The sequence below is a fragment of the Furipterus horrens genome, unplaced genomic scaffold, assembly GCF_987537825.1.
Source record: "Furipterus horrens unplaced genomic scaffold, mFurHor1.1.pri manual_scaffold_3, whole genome shotgun sequence".
Taxonomy (NCBI): domain Eukaryota; kingdom Metazoa; phylum Chordata; class Mammalia; order Chiroptera; family Furipteridae; genus Furipterus; species Furipterus horrens.
Genome location: NW_028327173.1, coordinates 36,368,869 through 36,384,618, shown reverse-complemented (window position 1 = coordinate 36,384,618; position 15,750 = coordinate 36,368,869). Strand labels below are relative to the sequence as shown.

Here is a 15,750-nt window from a genome sequence, read left to right as displayed (position 1 = left end):
TCACAGATTTAAGGTAACACATGACGGTTAAACAGGATAGAGGGACAGCATTCTAGGCAAAAACAAACAGTGTAATCAGGAAAAAGTATCCGGTGTGCTGTTACAGAGCATAAAATGCAAAGACTTTTTCCTCATAAAATGATTAGATCATTAAATGATTAGGTCATTAAGTAATTAGATGATAAGGGTCCTAGTATACTACTCAAAACACTTCCATTCAACAACTACTTGCTGAGCTCTACTATGTGCTAGACACTGACAAGTAAGTACACAGGACACAGGTCCTTGTAGACCCACTGCTGTCCATATGTATGACTGTCACTTGAGTTGTGTAGTACAGCCTGTGTGGCCACAGCACCCTTATAAGAACACTAAATTAGCAGAGTCTAAACTGCAGGCTTCTTAAGTATCAGAAAAAGTCCACGAAGTCACATTCATACCAAGTATGCTCTCTATACAATACTATCTTGAAATACACACTGTTTTCAATGCATAATAGATGCTGTTAGAATTAAGAGCAGTATCATTTTTAAATAATACTGAATTCCTACCAGCCTTTTGCTTTTTTCTCCCATTAATGTATTCTGAAAGTACATTCCCAAGCTTTCAAGGTTAAAAAGTATCTAAATGCTAATGGCAGCATGGCATCTATATGCTTTATAGAAGGCAATATGGACCAAGAACCATAAAATTATATATACCCTTTGACCAATTTTCTTTCAATAAATATAAATTATTTTTATAATGGAAACAATGACACAAATATTACTACAACCTCATAAGAGCCCAGAGAAGGTGTTTGAAATAGTACCAGCTTAGGGGTCAGACAATCCTGTGCTTGAATCCTTCTCTGTCACTTATTAGCTATATAACCTTAGGAAAGTTACTTGATTTCTCAAAGCCTCACTATTCATATGTGTGCAATGAGAAAATATCATCAGCCTCATGGGACTGTGAAGATTAATTAGCACATCATCTGATACATTGTGTGCTCACTAGATGAAAGCTATTGTATGAGATCATGCTCCTCTAAATAAATGTCCCAGTACTCAAGAATTATGTTTTAACATTATTTTTCTATTTTAATTACTATTAGCATTAAAAATGTTTTATTACATTGTAAATAATGACTATTTCTTCCACTTATTGGTTAAATGTGTTTTTAAGGGCTAGCTTTAGAACCTATGAAAAAAACAATGTTCTAGCCAGCATTTCCCAATCGCTCAAGTCATTAAATTCAATACTGATATCTGTCTCAAATTTATATATTTTTAACCATTCAATAAAATAATTATTAAAAATTTTCCCCTTTAAAAACAGAATAGTTTGAGAGTATCCAAAATTTTATCTGCTGTGCATAAATTAATCAATGAAAATTAGGAGACTGGCTCATGATATTATCACTCAATTATAACTTCATCTGAACACTGAACAATCACAGTAGTTTAAAATTACTTCTATTCTTATAATGAACTGTTGGTTAAAGACAAGAAACACTGACGACACAAGTAAATGAATGTATTTACCTAATGAGGTTCTTCTTTTTAAAGAAGATTATATTTATTTATTTTTAGAGAGAGGAGAAAGGAGGGAGAAAGGGAGGGAGAGAAACATGAATTGGTTGCCTCTCTCACACCCCCAACTAAGGGGCCCACCTGCAACCCAGGCATGTGCCCTAACTGGGAATTGAACTGGCAACCCTCTGGTTCGCAGGCCAGCGCTCTCAATCCACTGAGCCACACCAGCCAGGGCTGATCAGAATTCTTAAATGGTACTACATCAAGATAGATCATTATTTTTTAAGCATTAAAAAATAATAAAAAGGAAGTGTGGTGATAGTTATATCCAATTAAGATCTTCATTTATTGGAAACAAACTATCAATACTTCCAATGTTTTATTTGTGGCAATAAGCTTTCAAGTAGCAGCCTGAAACCATTCCTTTAATTTGGTCATTTAGAAACAAAACAGAACAATTATAAAAACCTGTTGATTTTTTAAAAAATAATTTGTTTATGTATTTATTTACTTTTAGAGAGAGGGGAAAGGAGAAAGAGAGGGAGAGAAACATCACTGTGTGGTTGCCTCTCACTTGTGCCCCCAACTCAGGACCTGATGTGCTAGTCGTGTGTCCTGACTGGGAATCGAACCAGCAACATTTGGCTCGCAGGCCAACGCTCAACCCACTGAGCCACAGCAGCCAGGCAAAAAACCTGTTGATTTATTTAAGTACAAAAATGCAATAATTCCAAATTTAAGGTTAAAAAGTCAGTTCTTATCTATTCTGATACCATAAACATAATTAATTTCAATACACATTGTAATATATATTCATTTTAAAATACGACAATAATGATTTATCTCATGTTAATGTCATTTGTAAAACTGGAAAAATAAATTTGTTTTAATGTATTTTGTTCAAAGCATTATTAAATTATATATGTAATTTAAAATAAAATATATTTTACTTCAAATCACTCCTTTCTCATACCACACAAAATTTTTTTTTTAATTAAGGTTGGGAAATGCTAATTCTCTCTACATGACCTCATACATGACCTTTGGGAGACTTACTGTTTGTAAATAAAAGGACTTTGGTATAGTAAATTTACTTTGTTTTAATATTCTCATATATCCCTGAAGGCAGCACATATGAAATCTGAGGCCCTGTGAGCAAAATTGCAAAGCTGTTTGTTTCTTATACAACTCCGTAGTAATGTCTCTATAGAAAATTCACAAAAAGTGGTGTGCCAGATCTTCATATTTCATATCCCTATATTCTCCCTCCTCCAATTAAATCACCACCACCATAACAAGGCTAGGGAGAAAGTGCACATAAAGCACATACTTATTTTTCACCCAGACTATTGTAACAGCTCTTCCCACTTGTAATCATGTTTCATATTGATTTATAATGATCATCCTCCAAATCTCTTAATTATGACATCCCTTCACACACACACAAACCTTTCAAGGTACTCAGTGTCTTTATAATGAGACCAAAACTCCTGAGACTAGGATTCAAGTTCCTCCATGATCTGACTGTAGGCTCACCTAGTCTCATTTCCTACTGCACCCTCAATGCTAGAGTCATACATTTCCCAGAATACATCATAACTGCTTCTATCTCAGCTTTGACACTCAAGCTGGTCCCTTTGCTAAAAATGGCTTTCGTTCCCAAACACCCAATAAAACCCCACTTGTTAAGACCCCCAGTTCAAATGTCCCCTTCTCAATTAAGCCTCCTTGTCTTTCTGATCATGCCTAAAGTCATTCACCAAATACTGACTGAGCACATATGCACGAGTCACTAAGTGTTAAGAGTCCATGATGAGCCAAACAAATATGGTCTCTACATTCATAGAGCTAGTACTTATTTCATTAGGTTGCTATAAGGATTAAATGAGATAAAATATGTAAATCACTTAAAACAGGGCCTATACAATCATGTTCATTAGATATTAGCTATTAGTGTTGCTGCCTAACCATATTACCTAAAATATTTGCCACATATACACATACATCACTTTATATCTTATCCTGACTTATTTATTTGTAATTTTTATGAGTTTATTTGGGCAAAACTGACAATATATACTGGGAAGCAAGATCTCAAATTTTCCCTGATTTATTTCTTCTTAGCATTTGTAATTATGTCTCATTACACATTAATTTATTTACAGTCTACCTTTCTCCCTATGCAGGGACGTCTTTTTGTTAATCATTGTAACCCCAGTGTCTAGAACATCACATGGCCCTTACTTAGAAGCTGGTCAAAAACCACCTCTACATCAACGATTTGTATGGTCTGGGGTTGGATACAAATATTAACCAAATAATCACTTCAAAAAATATAAAATTACAGTTTATATGTATTACATGAAAGAGGGTTATAGAAAAGAGGTGTGTGACTAGTGTTTTTTGTTTTTTGTCTTTCATGGGTAGGCAGGGCAGATGGGGTTTCCTTGAGTTCCTTTAGCTGAAAACTCCAGGATATGCAAAGTTAAACTGGCAAGAGAGAATACCACCATAGGTCATTCACATGTGCTATTCCTTCTATCTTGTTTTCCACAACACAATTCCTATAAATTAATCCTTCAGTTTTCTTCCTGAAAGTAAGATCCTCTAGGAAACCATCCCTGACTATCCCATACCTTGATCCTGCAACTTTTCTGTTTTTAGTACTCTTTACATTTAAAATTACTCTTTCTACTTGATGTCTACATTGTCCACACATATAAGATACAAAAAGGCAGAAACTACTTCTATCTTATTATTTGTAATATCCCAATGACAACATAGTCAGTAGCACTAAAAAAACTGTTAGACAAATAAAAAGTAAGGACTATATATTAGACTAGTGGTTCTCAAAGTGTGGTTCACAGACCAGAAACATCAGCATGACATGGGTGACTTGTTAGAAATGCAAACTCTCAGGCCCTACTCCAGACCTAATAAATCAGACTCTGGAAGAGGCAGCCTGCAAGCTCTCCAGCAGATTCTGGTTCATGGCAAAGTTTGAGAACCTCTGTCTTAGACATCTCAACTACAGTCATGCACTGCATATTGACATTTCAGTCAATAATGGGCTGCATATACAACAGTGGTGTATCATAAAGTCTAGGTGTGTAGTAGGCTATACCACTACGTTTGTGTAAGCATACCTACTCTGATGTACAAACGATAGCAAAATCGATGCTTTTCTCAGAACATACTCCCATTATATTTAAGTGGGCACTGGGAATAACAGGAATAAGTAAGGCACAGTTGCTACCTATAAGAACTCATGTCTCAGGAGAAGAGGTTAACATACTGACAGTGTGATGGGCTGTGAATGTGAAGGGTTGCTGTGAAGACAGACACAGGAGGATGACAACCCAAAGATGCAAAGTCAGCAAGTTAGGGAAAGTTCACAAATTAAATTATTTCATTATAAACCTCTTCTCTAAAAAACAAGATGGGGGGTGGGGGGCACAGAAATTAACTAACCTCTTAGGAGAACATGCTTACCAAGACTTAGATTTGACTAGAATGTCTTATTCCTCCCAGAGACCAAAATATAGATTGCTGCATATGATGGAGAAATGTGTTCATTAAATGAACTGTAAACCATGCATGACCCAACTCAATGAAAAACCACCTGAAGCCTCAATCTATTTTGAAACAGGAAGGAGAAGAATTGCAAATATAAAGGTTACCCAACTAAATTCAGAAAGGGCAAAACAAATGAAGGCATAGAAGGTGTTAAAGAGTACTGTCACAATCTGACTGCCAAGCTGATTTTCAGTCTTTAGAAGCCCTGGTCTCTGCCTCCCAACTACAAACGATTTGTTCTGAGTAACAGTCAAACCTGTAAATAAACATTTTTTAATTTTCCAAATTGTACCTCCACATTAAAAGACCCTCAAGATAAAAATACATTCGAAAACATTTTTAGTTTTTTCTGTCAAAAGGCTACATATCTCATAAGGTCACAGGATGTATGCCGGCCTCATTCCATCACTCCAAAACACACGATCACTCAGGTTTTGCAATGACACTAGGTAATAAGGCCCCGAGGCTCTCCAATACCTCCAGTAACGCCTTTATACCCTACAAAAAGAAGATGAAGAAGACAACCAATTCCCATCTGCCCTTCCCGGGAAGCAATCGCCCTCAAATTGTTCCTGCTTAGATCCCTGAAACCCGGAGAAGGAAACGGGGACAGCTGTGAAGCGAGGTGGGGGTGGGGGGTGGCCGATAAAGGGGAGAGGAAATGTGGATGGTAGAGGTCGAAGGGGAGAAAAGGCACAGAAAGGAGGGGGCAGTGGAGATAAAATGGTTAAAGGGGGTAAGAAGCGAGAGCAAAGGGCAGGAACGAAAAACGGGGAGGAAAAGAGGTAAGTAGTGGAGATCGCAAAAGCGAGATAAAGGCAAAATGGTAGAGAAGAAAAGGAAGGTCGGGTTAAAGGACGAAGAGGGGGCAGCAAAGGGGAACGCGAAAGAGGCTGTCAGTGGGGGAGATTTTTTTAAAAAGGTGTCACCAAAAAGGAAAAAGAAAAGGGGGACTGTCACCCCAGCAGGTGGCCGGGAAGCAACGGGAAGGGGGACGGGCCGCCAAGAGGGTGGAAACAAGAGGGTGAGGTAAAGGCGGGGCGCAGAGGGGGCACCGAAGCTAGGGAAGGGCAGGCCTGCGGGAGCCGGGGTGGCAGGCAGCTGCGGTTCGGGCAGGCCTTGGTCCCTCACCATGGCTGTGCTGGCCTGGTCCTCGGGCATGCAGCCTCTGTCCTGGGCTCGGCGGCGGGCCGGGCCTGAGCCCGCCCCCAGGTTGAGCCTGCGTTGGGGCTCCAGGGGGCTCCAGCGAGCGGCGGCTCTGGCTCTGCCCAGGCCTCAGCCTCCTTCGCTCAGAAGCTGAAGTGCAGGACCAGCAGCGACAGCCGAACTGGGAGCACAGACTCCGCCCCCTGGAGGCCCCGCCCCCGCTCACGAGCCGAGCTTGGCCCCCGCCGCCTTTTTTACTGCGCAGACTCAGCCGTGGAGTCTGGACCCCGAGATCCCTCTCTGGCTTCTCCTTATCCCAGGCCCTTAAAGGAGTCACACCCTTTCAAATCCCATCCTCCCTTTAAAAATAAGAGCTTTAACTATTACGTTGTTAAGGGAAAGTAGAGCAGTCACTGATTTCAGTCACCTATAGGCCCCTTTGCTTCTGGTTCTTTGTCATTCATTACTAGTGTCATTCATAATTCTTGGTGATTTGCCCTGGCCTCTCAGGTTTCTCTCCCCTAGGGATTGCCTTTGCCACAGCCTCTCGTTTCCATGCTCATACCTTTGATCTCTTCATTACCAATAACTGTAACCCCTGTAAAACTCAATTTTAATCATCCAAATCTCCACCTTTCTAGCTACTCCTCTAACACTCAACCCCCCAAATTCAACTCTACCACAACTCGAAACCCACTGATTCTACTACCTTTCCACTATTCCTCACACTACCCTATGTCCTCACTTTCTTTTGTGAACAGTTTAGATTCTACTGCCCCTCAGGAAAATCATTCCCAGGTTAACCTTCATTTCTCCAGTTTTGCTTTCCTTTCCATATACTCACTTGACAAAACTAATCCTGAACCTACAGCAAAACAGAATGGGAGAGGGGGAGTGGGGGGAGTGGAGAAAAGTCCAAAACTATACTGACTGGACTGATTGGTCTCCCTCTAAATTTGTTATCATTATCCTCAAATAGGACCCTAATGTTTGGCTATACTACTACATTTTTCCATCCATACACCCTTCCACCCTGCTAGGTAACTACTTCACATCTCTCCCTTCAAACCTTCCTTCCCCCCTTGTCCTCACTAAACTGATTATTTTCCTACCAATTCACTGAGAAAATGAGAGAGAGAGAGAGAGAGAGAGAGAGAGAGAGAGAGAGAGAGAAAGAGAGAGAGAGAGAGAGAGAGAGAAACATCTACAATTTCTCACCAGCCACCATGACTGCCAACTACCTATAAGTCTGCTCGGCCTGTAACTCTCTGCTCCTATACTCTGCTTTCCTTTCCTTCCTACTAATGATTTGTCTTTTATCAAAGGCCAAACCCTCTTCAGTTTTTCTCAAACTATCTGGGCTAAAAGATTTAGTTTGGTTTTTTATAAACTCACAATCAGTTATAAACCTATATTTTTGTAAAATGCCATAAAAATTATTAGAAAATAAAATTAAAAACCAACATACAAAACGTAAACCCAGATTTTTTTTTAACCATTGTAACCACTTTTAAGTGTGTAATGCAATAGCATTAAGTACATTCACATTTTCGTGCTACTATCACCACCACGGAGCTTCAGAATTCTTTTCATCTTACAAAACTGAAACTCCAAACCCACTAAACAATAACTCCTTGTTGCCTCCTCTCCACAACACCTGACAATCACCATTCTACTTTCTGTCTCTATGAATTTGACTATTCTAGGTCAGATTTTTTATTATTAGATCCAACAGACATAAAATTGCTATACAATATTTAAAGATTTTAAATTTAAATACTCTCAATTTCTGCCACAAACTGGTGACAAATTGTCCATAGACCACCACTAGTCCATAGATCACACTTTGCATAGCACAGCGCTGAGTCCCATACTGTTTCATTTTCTCAAAGACAACTTATCCAGCAATTCTTTCTCTCTTCTACATCATTTTCGTGTTTTCCTTTCCCATTGACATACCAACATGAACTTATTTCTACTATTTTTCACCTATCAGATTGACAAATATCTATGAGAATTTGGGGTGGTGAACACACAATACAATATACAGTTGATGTATTTTAGAATTGTACATCTGAAATCTATATAACTTATTAACTAATGTGATCCCAATAAATTTAATTTCAAGAAAAGACTGATAAGACACTGTGTGTTGAAGGGAACTTTGACAAGTACACTTATATTTTGTTGGTGGGAGTGTAGGTTGTAACATGTTCTATGGCGAACAATTTACCAAATTTTTAAATGGACATTCCCTTTGACTCAGAAATTCTACTGCTAAAAATTTAATTATACATATGCTCAAGTATATGTACAAGCCTTGTAGTTACAAAGGATTGAAAACAACTTCAATGTTTAATATTAAGTATTAATAAACATTTTACTGATAAACTGGTCAAATAACAGTGTATTTCTATAATTCATACTCTGCAGCCATAAAAAAAAGGAGATAGTTTTTTGTATATTGATTTAGAATCTTCCACATCTATTGCTAAGTGAAAAAGCAAGGTCCTCCACAATGTATATTGCATACTATTTTTCTTGTAAGAATTTTTTTTTTTTTTTGAATACCAACAGCTCCTTTTATGTGGTAATGAACTCCAAGTAATTGTATAGACCGTGGATTCCATGCATGCCCCCTGCAATGTGGCCACACCCCAGAGAAAAACGGCCCCATGATATATCCAGGAATGTGGGACCCCAGCAGGCCTTCATCCCCTCACCCCCACACAAAGCACAATAGTGGCCGAGGGCCACGGGACCGGAGGGACAGCAGGAATGGATAACAGATTGGAGGGTGACCCACATGGATAGAGACAAGCCAACGTACACCCTGCCCCCGATGGCTTGGTAATTTGTAAATTTGTAAAAACTTTCATGGCAATGGGGTAACCAAGGAAGGCCAAATAAATGAAGCTTTGCCAACTTAGCAAAATGAAGACATGGATAAAAAAACAGACAAACAGACACAAACTCAGGTGAGGTGAAGAGAGAAAAGGACTTGACCCCTATTTCCTGAGAGTTAGACCTTCTGCAGGCAGGCAAGTGGGTCAAGTTTAAAGTCTAAGTCTCCGTTTTCTCCTCTGCCCAGACGGGAGAGGGCCTGTTTTAGGAGGCTGGGAGCATTGAACAGAAGGAACCAGCTGTGGCAAGCCTTGAGTATCGTAAGTGTTGACCACCACTACCTTGTTTTTCCATTTAGATCCTTGGACGGCAGCAACTTCTAACATAACTTAATTTGCAGGGCTAGTGGGTGGGTAGCATCTTATTCCCTATGGAACTTCCTGTTATTATAGCATTTTGGGGCTTAGCAAGTAGGGACAATTTCTCTTCCTCCATCTCTCTCCAACTGTAAACTAAATACTACATGGAATTTTAAGTGAGTAGTTATCAGACAGGGTGCCTTAAGGCACAGCTGAGGTTAAACCTAGGAAGAGGTGACAGTTACTTACGACTGGAGGTGGTTTTGTAGACAGCAAGAACAACAGAGATGTTAAAACCAAATCTCTGAATAGGAAGAGCACAGCCCCATTTCTGCCTAAAAATTTGTCCAACGATTGAAGTATTTACAAGAGGGTTACATTGAGTTTGTTGGTAAATTACATCATCTATCCACAACTTCAGGTTCTTGTAAGAATTTATGGTAGCAATATATATTCATAATTACTTGTTTATGCAAAAATATTCTTGGAAAATTTTTAACAGAAACTAATATCATTAATTACCTGATTGCTGCTAGGAAGGACAACTATAAGGCAGGAAATAGGTAGGAGGAAGACTTTTCATAGTATAACCTTTTGTAGCTAATAATTTTTTAATCATGAAAATGTATTACCTATTCTAAAAGTAAATAAATAAAAATTTAAAAGATAATCATTTAGAGTCACTTGTTTATTTCACAAGTAAAATAATATTTTACAATGAAGAATGACTTTTTTAAAAGATTTTTATTTCATTATTTTTAGAGAGAGGGGAAGGGATGGAGAAAGGGAGGGAGAGAAACATCAATGTGCAAGAGATACATTAATCGGCTTCCTCCCACACACCCCAAACTGAGGAACTGGCCCACAACCCAGGCATGTGCCCTGACTGGGAATCAAACCAACAACCCTTGGGTTCACAGGCTGGTGCTAAATCCACTGAGCCACACCAGCCAGGGCAAGAATGACTTTATCGATGTTCCTAATTTTAAAAGCTTTTGTACAGTATTTTATTCTTGTTGACTTGATTAGAACTAGATTGGTAGGTACTTATCAAAAACTTGGTGAATATAATCGACCTCCTTTGGCAAACAGAATTTATAACTTTAAGTGGAAAAATACTGTTTTCTACAACAAACACTAACAATTTGTAATTTCAAGGTTACAAATTGAGATTCTTTGGAATTACTAAAATAAACCATTAGAACTTTAGGCCAAGATGGAGGCATAAGTAGGCATGTTGCATCTCCTGCACAAGTAAGAAGCAATTTACAACCACTTAAAAACTAAAAAGAAAAACAAAAACAGAAAATCCAGAAAATGCAATCTACAGGGAAGTTCAGCAAAGAAATAAAGAAGAAATATTCGGCCTGAAAGGTGCAACAGCTCCACCAGGACACAGAGGCAAACACAGAAAGCTGTCAGGATGAGGAGACAGAGAAGTATGGCCCAAAAGGGGGATCAGATCAAGATTCCAGTGGGAGAACTAAGCAACAAGGAAATAGCAAACCTAATAGACTAGGAGATAGTGAACTTAACAGATGAGAAGATAGCCAATTTAACAGATGCACTGTTCAAAGTACTGGTGATAAAGATGCTAACAGACCTGACAGAAAAGATTAAATATGACAGGCAAGAAATGAAAGCTATACTAAGTAAAATGAAGGAAAATCCACATGAAACTAGTGGTGAAGGGAAGGAAACCAGGGCTCAAATAAAAAAATTAGAACATAAGGAAGAAATAAATAGTCAACCAGTACAGAAGGAGAAAACAAAATTTTTTTTAAATGAAGAGAGGCTTAGAAACCTCTGGGATAGCTTTAAATGTGCCAACATCCGAATCATAGGGGCGCCAGAAGGAGAAGAGGAAGAGCAAGAAATTGAAAAGCTATGTGAAAAAATAATGAAGGAAAACTTCCCTAATTTGGGAAAGGAAATGGACATACTGGTTCAGGAAGCACAGAGAGTCCCAAACAAAATAGACCCATGGAGGACCACACCAAGACATATCATAATCAAAATGCCAAAAGTTAAGGATAAAGAGAGAATCTTATGAGCAGCAAGAGAAGGGAGTTACCTACAAAGGGGTTCCTATAAGACTGTCAGGTGATTCCTCAAAAGAAACTTTGCAGGCAAGATGGAACTGGCAGGAATTATTCAAAGTGATGAGAGGCAAAAACCTACAACCAAGATTACTCTATCCAGCAAAGCTATCATTTAGAATGGAAGGGCAGAGAAAGTGCTTCCCAGACAAGGTAAAGCTAGAGGAGTTCATCATCAGCAAGCCATTATTATATGAAATGTTAAAGGGACTTATTTAAGAAAAAGAAAATCAAAACTATGAACATTAAAATGACAACATATTCACAACTATCAACAACAGAAGCTAGGGAATGGAAACAAAAGCAATGAAGCAGACAACCAGAGTAGAACAGAATCATAGGTATGGGGAACATGTGAAGGGGATGGGTATCAGCTGGGAGGGGGAAGGGGAGAGAAGGAGGGAAATGGTGCAAGAATTAAGAAGCATAGTAGGAGGACGCAGAATAGACAGGGAGGTATAGAGAAGAGCTTATATGCACGACCCATGGACATGGACTAAGGGGGATGGGACTTGCTGGAGAGAGGGGGGTGCTGAGTGGAAGGGAGCAAAGGGAAAGAAATTGGGACAACTGTAACAGCGTAATCAATAAAGCATACCCAAAAAATAAAAAATAAATAAATAAACCTTTAAATATTATTGGGAAGCTTTGCTCCTTTCAGTAAGCATAGAAACTCAATTTTATGAGGAAAGATTCAGAGTAAGTATAGCTTTAACAAATTCAATGATAAATGGTATATAAGTATACACTAGTTTTTCCTCTTAATCTATGTAAACAAAAATTAATGGTTAATTCAGTGCTTTGCCCTCTCAAAATCACTTGTATCCCTTAAAAATTTCTGCTATTAAAGCTTCTGGCCTTTGTTCTCTAACTATAATCAAGACTGAACGTAAGGTATTCAGGGCTTATAATAATTTATTTCTCCAGAAACCCAATTGCCTACAGAAATTGGAAGATTTCTTCACAATTTTAATAATAGCTCACATTATTGTTATAAAGAGAATATGAATTCCATTTTACTCTAAAATGTAAACCTAGAGGCAAAAAGGGAAGCTATAGGAAGGTAGATTTCAGTTCAACAAAGTGAAGAGCATTCTAAGAGCAAGAACTATCCCCACGTAGGATGGGCTACTAACTCCTGGTTACCAAAGAAGTGCAAAAAGGGGCAAGTTCACAAAATGTTAGGAATACGATAGACAGGAGCTCTATAAGGAGTTAAAAAATAGAATTGATAATTGTTCAGATACCTTCTAATTCTAAAAGACAGTGGTTCAAAAAGTTAAATGCAAAAGCAAAGGAATAGGAATTTCAATACAACTCACTTATTTCCGGGGCAGGATTTTGTTACTTTTAATATCCGGTGCCCTGAATCTTTAAGGGTGGAAACTATCCTCAAGGTCTACTGTCTTTTGTACTTGGTGGAATAATGAAAAAGACTCCCAGTTAAAAATAAACCAGCTCCTCCTCAGCAATTTAATAAGGGGAAAACAAACTTACTGAGTATGGTGATATTTCAGCTGGCTACTCCTGAGCATGAGGTGCTGACCTCCATTCCAACCATTCATCAGAACCCAAGACTCAGGGCAGACATTTCCAATAAGCATCATTTATTGAAAGTTCACCCCGGTTGGTGGGCTGGCTACACTCCATATAGAGCTAGGCAGTATCAAAGAGATAGTTTTTTCAGAGCTAGAAGTAGCAGTCCAGATACAAACTCTAGCAATTCCTCACAAAGTCACAACACAGTTTTTTAGAAAGCAGTTTATCAGGCAACCTCATATTTAATCTTCATGACAATCCCCTGGGACTAGTAGAAGGAGTTATTATCCCATTTGATAGATGAGAAAACACAGGCTTAGAGAGAGGAGACCTCACCAGTCAGCTGTGGAAGGGCTAAATCTGATCCCAGAGCTCATTCCACTACCTCACAGCCTTGGAAGGGACTGGAATTTCTCTCTAAGATAAGAAGGACCAGGTGAACAGGGTTTTTTTCTAATGCATAATTTTCTACTATAATTCATCATCAGTTTTTGATGTCTATTAGAATCAACTGGAGCACTTGTTAAAGTTGTTTTCTAGGTCCTTCCTCCAGGGTTTCTGATCCATTAGGTCAGGGTTGGGGCTCAAGATTTTGCATTACTAGCACATTCCCAGAATCAGAATATGCTGATGAACTGGAATAACCACTCTCCTACTCCCTCCTTCCTTCTTAGTGTCTTCTATCAGATGCCAGAAAGCAAATGATGATTGGAGCAGAAAAACAGAAGGGTTTTATACCTCTCCAGCCTACTTCTGAAGCACAAGTGTACTGTCTCAGGATGAGAATGAGGAGCACTGTACTAGGAGTCAGAGGATTGACTTCTAGTCCCCGGCTCTGACACAGGGGAGGTGGGATTTGGTACCTTTAATTGAGGCCACTTGGACCCCTGAAATACTGAGGCCTTGGACAAATCTTTCTTCTCTCTGTGGGGGTGGGTTTGATCATCTGTAAAATGTCCAAGGGGATGAGTGGTCAGGAGGGGTAAACTCCAAGGTCTCTACCAGTTTTAACATTCTGGCTCTGTACTTATCTAGCCAGAGCCTTTATTTCTCTAGGTACCTATGCCTGCATGGTAGACAGAGAGTAGCTAATATTAAACATGAGCCTCAGGAACTCTGAGAAATCAGGCTGTGTTTGGGAAATCCTCTAAACATGATGGTTCCAAGACCTCATGGTCTTTGGAGCTAGTGAAAATCCTGACTGTAGAATCGGAAGTTATGTCTCCAGAGAGGAGAAATGTAGATTAAAAATCAATTATGTATCTTCTCATCCTGTCTTAACTAAAAAGGAAGAATGAACAGAGGGTTTTGTAAAGACAGGAAACAAACTCCTTGGACCTGTAAGTACAGTGATATAAAATGAATCTTTTTTTGTGACTATTCAGGCTGTAGTCTAATAAGACTACATTCTACCATGCTCTGCTTTTTAATATGTTACAAGTTCTTCCTGTATTTTCCTTACTTTCAATGCAAATAGATAAGGTTAACTTCTGAAGCTTGTAAAATATATTTCAGAGAGTTGCAAAAAGGCACAAAACATGCTTATTGTGAGAAAGAACATTAGTTTGGAAATTCTACTTGCTATTTATTCACTTAATCTATAAATGACCTCTCTAGAGTTTTATTTTCCATTTTCTTTCTTCACTCCTCACACAGTGAAACCTCTCGGGGTAGAAAGCAGGTTGACAGTTATGTCTTCTTTTCCCCCATGAAGTTCCTGGTTTTATTGTAAAGGTGGCTTTAGCCCTCCCTTTCCTTCCTTCCTTCCTTCCTTCCTTCCTTCCTTCCTTCTTTCCTTCCTTCTTTCCTTCCTTCCTCTCCTTCCTTCCTTCCTTCCTTCCTTCCTTCCTTCCTTCCTTCTTCCCTTCCTTCCTTCCTTCCTTCCTTCCTTCCTTCCTTCCTTTCTTTCTTTCTTTCTTTCTTTCTTTCTTTCTTTCTTTCTTTCTTTCTTTCTTTCTTTCTCCTTTTCTTGTGTACTTTATTGATTATGCTATTACAGTTGTCTCAATTTTTTCCCCTTTACCCCGATCTGCCCAGTACCTCCCTTCCCTCCTGCAATCCCCCACTTAGTTCATGTCCATGGGTCATGCATATAAGTTCTTTCGCTTCTCCATTTTCTATACTATTCTTAATGTCCCCCTGTCTATTTTGTACCTACCAGTTGTGCTTCTTGATCGCTGCACCTTTTCCCCCATTCTACCTCTTCCTCCTCCCCACTGACAATCCTCCACATGATCTCCATATCTATGGTTCTGTTCCTGTTCTAGTTGTTTGCTTGGTTTGTTTTTGTTTGTTTTTTAGATTCATTTATTGATAGTTATGAGTTTGTTGTCATTTTACTATTCATAGTTTTGATCTTCTTTTTTTTTAATAAATCCTTTTAACATTTCATATGATAATGGCTTGGTGATGATGAACTCCTTTAGCTTTACCTTGTCTGGAAAGCACTTTATCTGCCTTTTCATTCTAAATGATAGCTTTGCTGGATAGAGTAGTCTTGGCTGTAGGTCCTTTTCATCACTTTGAATAATTCTTGCCGGACCCTTCTTGCCTGCAAAGTTTCTTTTGAGAAATCAGCTGATAGCCTATGGGAACTCTTCATGGGTAACTCTCTGCTTTTCTCTTGCTGCTTTTAAGGTTCTCTCTTTATCTTTAACCTTTGGCATTTTA

General features: G+C 38.7%; 1 protein-coding gene across 1 annotated transcript in view; it reads right to left on the bottom strand.

Moving 5' to 3' along the window:
• The window catches only part of ZYG11B (zyg-11 family member B, cell cycle regulator), a 92,811-nt gene extending 86,396 nt beyond the window's left edge, over positions 1-6,415 (bottom strand). The window contains exon 1 of the mRNA XM_090269473.1: positions 6,225-6,415. Within this exon, the coding sequence (XP_090125599.1) occupies positions 6,225-6,254 (30 nt within the window). The 5' untranslated portion in view covers positions 6,255-6,415. The remainder of the gene's footprint in view (positions 1-6,224) is intronic.
• Positions 6,416-15,750: the final 9,335 nt, after the last annotated feature.